Genomic DNA, 6747 nt, shown 5'->3' on the forward strand with positions numbered 1-6747 from the left:
ATAAAACCTCAAATTCGGCTATTTCAGGTTGTTGTTTTGCTGACGACGGCAAAGAAATGGACAGAAGTGAAAAACGCACGTGCAGAGCGTGCAAAGCTGTTGTTTTTGCCCACTAAATATGCAAATTTGTGACGTTCTTGTTGCCGTCGCCTTTGTCGATGTTGAAACATGCGAACGATCGATGAACGGATCTTGATTTCGGAGACCGTGAAAAATCAACATTGTAATGGGGGGAGGGGAAAAAGCGGAAATTGTCCCAACAGTTTTGACCAGGATTGTAGGTAAAAAAGGAATGGAGTTATAAGTTACAAGTTACAAGTTATCAACACATGGTGCCAATGTCCAAATATGGTCATAGCGCGCTCAATATTCGTCGGGCGTACTCAACATCCTGTAATTTTGTGTGTCGCGGAGAAAAATGGTAGTTTTCCCAGCTTTTTTCCCCCAATAAACGTAGAAAATGTTGCTTTGTCATCAATGTGTTGAATAATATGACAATTAGCCTGCTCAATCTTGCGGAATATCGCCTGATTTTAGCCAACTCGGCCTACGGCCTCGTCGCCTAAGTTGAATATTCTTAAATGTGCAGAGATATGGTATGTTAAGAAAAAATATGTTTCCTTCCCTCGTCAATAAAATCCCGAGAGACTGAGAAATTTTACCGGCAACTTTGCGACAAGTCGTGACGGAAAGGCGCACGAATAATTTCAGGATTCAATAACGCAAAACGTAAGCCTTTTCCACTTGGCGAAAGGTTTTGTGTGAATGAACTAAAACTCTTCAAGGTAAAATTGTTTAATTAATGTACTTGAGTCCTAAAAGGCGCGAAAGCCAGAAACACTCCACTCGACCTGATTGATACTTAACAGCAAAGTCATTTTTCAAGGCATAAATACCCGCTTAAAAAAACTAAAATATATTCAAAAAACATTTTTAAGAAAAATAGGACATTTTCTAAGGTAAAAATTGTTGCTTCTTTTTGAGGCAAAACGTTCAAGAAGCGCGTTGGGGCGGAGCAAAAACCTTTGCAGTCAGTTTGGTTAAAGACATTGAAGAAGTGAGCTAAAAACACGTTTACATTAAATGAAAATCAAATTTACCTTGCTTCGGAGGTCCAAATTTGCATTAAGTCTTTGATTGCTGTTTTATTTTCCCCGGCGAGAATATCCACGCGAAAAGTTGCTTTATTTCCTATTCTTTACACATTCGGCCTTGGTTTTTCCACTTTTTAACACTCAAATAGAGTCTTGGCTCTTGACGCAGATTGGGTGCTTCTTCCTGGTCACAAAAGTTCATAAAGAATTAGATTAGACACGTTTTGACACAAATTAATTAACTTCAAAGAAACGGCAACAACGCTCAGTGAACGAGCGTCAACAAGTGGCGACATTTTCTCGAGAATTTCTTACCTTGAAGCAACCGTGATTAATTCTTTCAATGCAACTCTTCTTCTTACATTACTTGCAGCCTCTCTTTTGAGTTCTTTGTGAAATTTTCTCTTAGCTAAAAAGCAGTTTTCTCAAATTTGGAGACGAAAAAACACGACTCGCCGCCTCATTATTATGCAAAAAGTGAAAATTTTTAAACGTGGACAAGGTGAAAAAGGCGCGAATTTTGCAGCGGCTGCCAAATTCTCTCAACTCATTGGTGGAAAAAAGGACGAGGATTCCCATTGGTTTAATCAATGACACTTGTCATCCGTCAAATTCAAGTGGGCTGACACTCATTAGCTGGTATTGTTTTCAAAAAGCATTTATCTCTCAACTGTTGTAATCAACACAGATCGTCATTAAAGATAATTTGTTTAGCTCTTAGGTGATTTTTTAGGTATTTGGATATTCACAAATTTATATTGATTTCTTAATTAAACCATCGAAATTTTTGAGGTGTAAAGGTTACATACAATTGTTCGTCTTTTAATTACCGGGAAAGATAGCACAAACAAGGGGTCGTGATTTTGGAATTGTAGCAGTTATTTCTGTTTCGCGGTAGAGTAAGTAAAATTTTGATAAGGGCTAAACGCCCATGTTAGCCATCAAAACGGTACAGTGAATCAGATTATTTTTTTCTCTTCTTTTAACTGTATTGAACACCGGGGGGGGGGGGGGGGGGGAGGTTCTCGATATATTCCTGGGTGGGGAGGTGCGGCGCGGCCCCTCATACCCTGACCCTGTTTAAGACAAATATCGCTGATTTTCCTACCCATTTTAAGACAGAATTCCGATTTTTGATACCCTGTTTAAGACATTTAACCCAGTTTAAGACAAAAATTGATAAACGGATACCCTGATTAAGACAAAAAATGATAAATTCGATACCCTGTTCAAGACAAAAATCCCGAAAAACATACCCTGGCTGGCCGCACGTCCCCATTAAGCCCTTATAACTGAGTAACCCCCCCCCCCCCTCCCAACCCCCGGGATTGAACAAAAGCGACACATTTCCCTAAGCAAATTTCCAGTCTTCTTACACGACCTAGTAGTCTCGTGGAAGTAATCATGGCGGACGAAACAAGCTCAGTTTCAAAGGTGAGAAAAGTCTCGTTGTCAGCTGTCCACCGTTTGGCAGTTAACTATCTCTTTCTAAATTTAAATTTTTTAACCTTAGGGTTGCTTTTTGATCAAGAGAACTTCTGCAAAGAGCCCAAGAAAACGTACTGCAGGTAAGTAAGCTCGATCATAAAAAAATAAATAATGAAATAAAATAATTAAGTTTACTTTACATCATAGGATATCTATGAAATAATAACATAAATAACATAATGATAACCCAGATTTGCTTCATAGTAAAATTCTTGTTAGCTTCTCGTATTAGATTTAAGTTGTAAGAGGTCAGCTGGAGGTTAATTTATAAGAGAAAAAGAAGAAAACGAAAGGGAAAAATGGAAGAAACCTTATTCACTCAATGATGTAGATAAGGCGAATTCATTTTTTGTTCTGACGATTTGATTATCATGAACTTCAATGCTCCTTGTTTAATGTATAGCTGCCATGTTTTGCCTTGGCTGTGTATCAAAATATAGGATGGTCATTTTGGAGTGAGGTGCAGGCTTGCTGAAAATTAATTCTTTTTTTGGGTGGGGGGGGGGGGGAAGGGGGGAAGGGGTGCAGGGATGGTGCAGTGGTGAGAGCACTCACCTCCCACCAATGTGGCCTGAGTTCAATTCCCAGATCCGGCGTCATATGTGGGTTGAGTTTGTTGGTTCTCTACTCTGCACAGAGAGGTTTTCTCTGGGTACTCTGGTTTCCCCTCTCCTCAAAAACCAACATGACTTGATTTGTGTTAATTGTTAATTTCAGTTTACAGTGTCCCCAATTATTGCTCCAGCACTAGAACGACTAGACACTTAAATAAAGTTCCTTTCCTTTAAAGGAACTTGTGAGGCATGATACAATGTGCTCCTTTGTTTTTTAATGAGGTGTAAATGAGATGCAAGGTCATGCGCCTTAGTGAAGCTCTTGGTAAATGTTCAGATAGCAATAAACTTAATTTGTATTAATATGCAACAGTAATGAATTACACGCTAACCCCTTGACACAGAACTAAGAGCTGGATCTTATCCAACCCAGTTTAATGAGAGGTAGTTCTCTAGCTACTCTTCCCCCTGGTTTGTAACAGAATGTACAGTGAGAAGTTTGCTGAGACGTTTTTGAAAAAACTTTTTCAGAGGATTATTTCCCGGAAGTAGCTGGTGAAAGCATAACCCATCGCAAGCTGAGATATAAAAACTACATGGAATGTTGGGAATCAATGAAAAATGAGATTGAGGTTGTATAATAGTCACTTTTCCATTCTCTTATTATACATAAAATTAATCTTTGCTGACATAATTATTATTACTGTTAATTTTTTCCCCAACTGACATACACATTTTCTGGTAACCAAAAAGCGAATGTGCCACCCAAACGTGCTTCAATGTTTGAAGAATTTTTCACAGTAAAATGCCTCTCAAATCTTGAGGCTTTTGTGGGACATTAAAAAAAACAAGCCCAATCACTTTATTTGGTTTCCAAGTCTATTGTCACTGTATACAAGTTGAGCTGTATAATTTAACTCAATTGAGCAAATGGCTGCTTGGTGAGTTTCAGCAGTTTAGAAAAAGAAAGATGTCTGAGATTTGCTTGCCTGAACCTTTGCCAAACCAACACTTAGGGTTTTAAAATTACTGTGGAGAAAGTGCTGTCTGTACAACAGCATCTGCAAAATTTATGGTCACACTCTCAAGTTTTCTCATACAAGGACTATCAACTGAAATTAATTTAACACATTGACATCCAAACCGGCCGAAACCGGCCAGACGTCAATGGGGAACCCCTGGGAGTCAATGGGTTAATAACTCACTGAAAAACTATGTCCCCGTTAAGCCCTATCCCAGAGCTGTAATTCTGTGGGATGTTGAAGAACCAAGGTCCACACTATGCTATTCATGAAGAGTAGGGCTCCATGTTCCCAGTGTTATAGTCTGGCCTTTTCTGTTCAACAAATGTAGCATGCTTGGTGTGATGTCCTAAAAGTTTTATGGTGACACTATGAGGTCATGTAAGCTAAAACAGCCACAAGTCAATAGGGCTCTGCTGAGTGCTGAAACATGTAGATGTGATTCCTGGGATAGGCCTCGTAATATTGCTTTTTTTTCTGTATACCATCATAGTGTCTACAATCACAGATGAACAGTAAAATATTTTCTGATCTGATGTCGTTCATCAAGGGAGCTCATCAAGGGAACTCAGTAGAAAGAATTAAGACCATTGTTATACATGAGATACCCACAGCTGCACTTATAACAGGTGATCTCTTTATGATAGACATGCATATTCTTCTGCTTTTCATGATGCCAACTCTCCTTATATTAATATTTTTCACAATTTATTTGCATTGAAACCAGTTAGAGGGTAATTTCATGGAATGCTGGAGGCAGTAGAGGCAGTGTGGCCCTGTGGTTAGGGCGCTTGCCTTGAGATCCGGAGATCCCGGGTTCAAGACCCGCTCTGACCACTCGTTGAATTTGTTCCTGGTAGTCCCTGGTTCAACTTCCCAGCTGCACTTATAAATAGCCAACTGGTTTGCCTCCGGCCAGTTGTGATTCTTAACAGTTGTTGTTGTTGTTATGTGCTGTCATTTCATTAACTTTGTTTCATTGCCCTGAAAAGCCCCTATGGGGAGTGGTCAATTAAGTATGCAATTTTTTGTAATGTGTGTAATACTTTGGTTATATTTTTGTAGGTGTCAACATGCCTGATCATGATGTGGTTTTTTCTCAGCTAGCAACTGAACTAAAAGACCAAGTTACTCCCTTTGTGGCTGTGCTTTCATCTAAAGATTGTGCAGGTTCAAAACTATCTTCATTTGTCTTGCATTTCCTGTTAAAAGAGAAGGATCCTCCGAAAGAAGAGGTTTTAAAATCTTGTTGAGGTTTTATATTAACTTGATTACACACAGGAACATTTTCCTTGACAAGTTTTCTTTGCACGTGTTGGTGAGGTGCAAAAGAAGCTACAATCATGGACAAAACCTGTTAACAAAACCAACAAAAAGCACTTGTTCACTATTTCTTCCTTGTGAATTCCACAGCAGTTACTCCTTTGCTTACAACTGAAAGCGCTTGGTAGGGTAATAATCTTATTGGTTTTGTCCACAATTGTATCAAACTCACAGACAGTGACTGTCTTGCACTATTTCACCACAGCTTTAATAAAAGATGCTAGCAAGAATTTTTGAGGATTCCCATTGAAAACTTAATGCCCTCCATCTTTATGTGATCCTAAAAGAATTATACTCCAGGGCCCGGTTGTTCAAAAGTCGATTAATGCTAATCCCAGATTAAAAATTAACCAAGGAGTTTATTTCTGCACTCCCAAATGCTGTCCAACGCTGATATTTGGCAAAACTTTACCTTAGAGGAATTCAATCTTGAAAAACGAAAAGAAGCAAAAGAAACTTTCACCAAAAAGTTGAAAACATGAAAAAAAATTTACACTAATCCTGGATTAATTTAATCGGCTTTCGAACAACCAGGCCCAGGATTGTTGTTTGAGAAGGACAAGATCCTATACGTGCATAACAAATGGTAACTTATTTTCCTTTTATTTCAGTTATGAAGGCAACCATGAAAAATGTGATATCACAGTTTATTGGTTATGATGTGGAAGTAAGTGATGAACTATGAGTCATTCAGGATTATCAAAAATGGGAGATATTTTTGACCTCTCACTAACCGAGCATGAAGGATGTGCTGGGAGATATTGGCCCAAGGTCATGTCAGAGTGAGGTCTGTACAAAAGTGTCCAAGGGCCAATATTCCTCAGTACAGTCCCGAGCAAGTGAGGTTATTACGTTGTTTATTATATGGTAGTTCTTTAAGAGATCAGACACTTCTCCACGTTGTGAATGTTTGTAATCTTGGTCTTCCATTGGTGAACTTTGAATGGTAATCATTTACAATGTAAAACTAAACTCCGCTTGCTAGAAATATTGTACTATTGTGGTGAAATAATTAAATTCTGCTTTTTATGATTATTTTCGTTATTTATTGAAGTTTCAAGTTTATTTAGTCAAAGACGGAGAGGCTTACTAAAAAATCAACTCAAATCACATGAAATCAAAGCAGATCAAAGTTTGGTTTTTGGTTTTTGGAAAAAACAGGAGTATCCCAAGAAAATCTTTCACAGCTGAACAATGCATTTGCAGAAATGCAACTGTGTTGTTTTTAACTAACTGTTAGTTTCTTATCTAGGATGAAGGTGATCC

The 6747-nt window shown here is 38.4% G+C and overlaps 1 protein-coding gene across 2 annotated transcripts in view; it reads left to right on the forward strand.

Annotated features, from left to right (window-relative positions):
- Positions 1-2482: 2482 nt before the first annotated feature.
- Positions 2483-6747, forward strand: part of LOC138028782 (origin recognition complex subunit 3-like) — a 15576-nt gene continuing 11311 nt past the window's right edge. Inside the window, exons 1-7 of one of the 2 annotated variants that reach the window (XM_068876398.1) lie at positions 2483-2528; positions 2608-2662; positions 3668-3768; positions 4652-4787; positions 5224-5328; positions 6093-6148; positions 6734-6747. The exon at positions 6734-6747 is cut by the window's right edge and continues 79 nt beyond it. In XM_068876398.1, the coding sequence (XP_068732499.1) occupies positions 2499-2528; positions 2608-2662; positions 3668-3768; positions 4652-4787; positions 5224-5328; positions 6093-6148; positions 6734-6747 (497 nt within the window). In that variant the 5' untranslated portion in view covers positions 2483-2498. The remainder of the gene's footprint in view (positions 2529-2607; positions 2663-3667; positions 3769-4651; positions 4788-5223; positions 5329-6092; positions 6149-6733) is intronic. The other variant, XR_011127722.1, reaches the window with a different exon arrangement.

Source organism: Montipora capricornis, chromosome 13 (genome assembly GCF_036669925.1).
Source record: "Montipora capricornis isolate CH-2021 chromosome 13, ASM3666992v2, whole genome shotgun sequence".
Lineage (NCBI taxonomy): Eukaryota > Metazoa > Cnidaria > Anthozoa > Scleractinia > Acroporidae > Montipora > Montipora capricornis.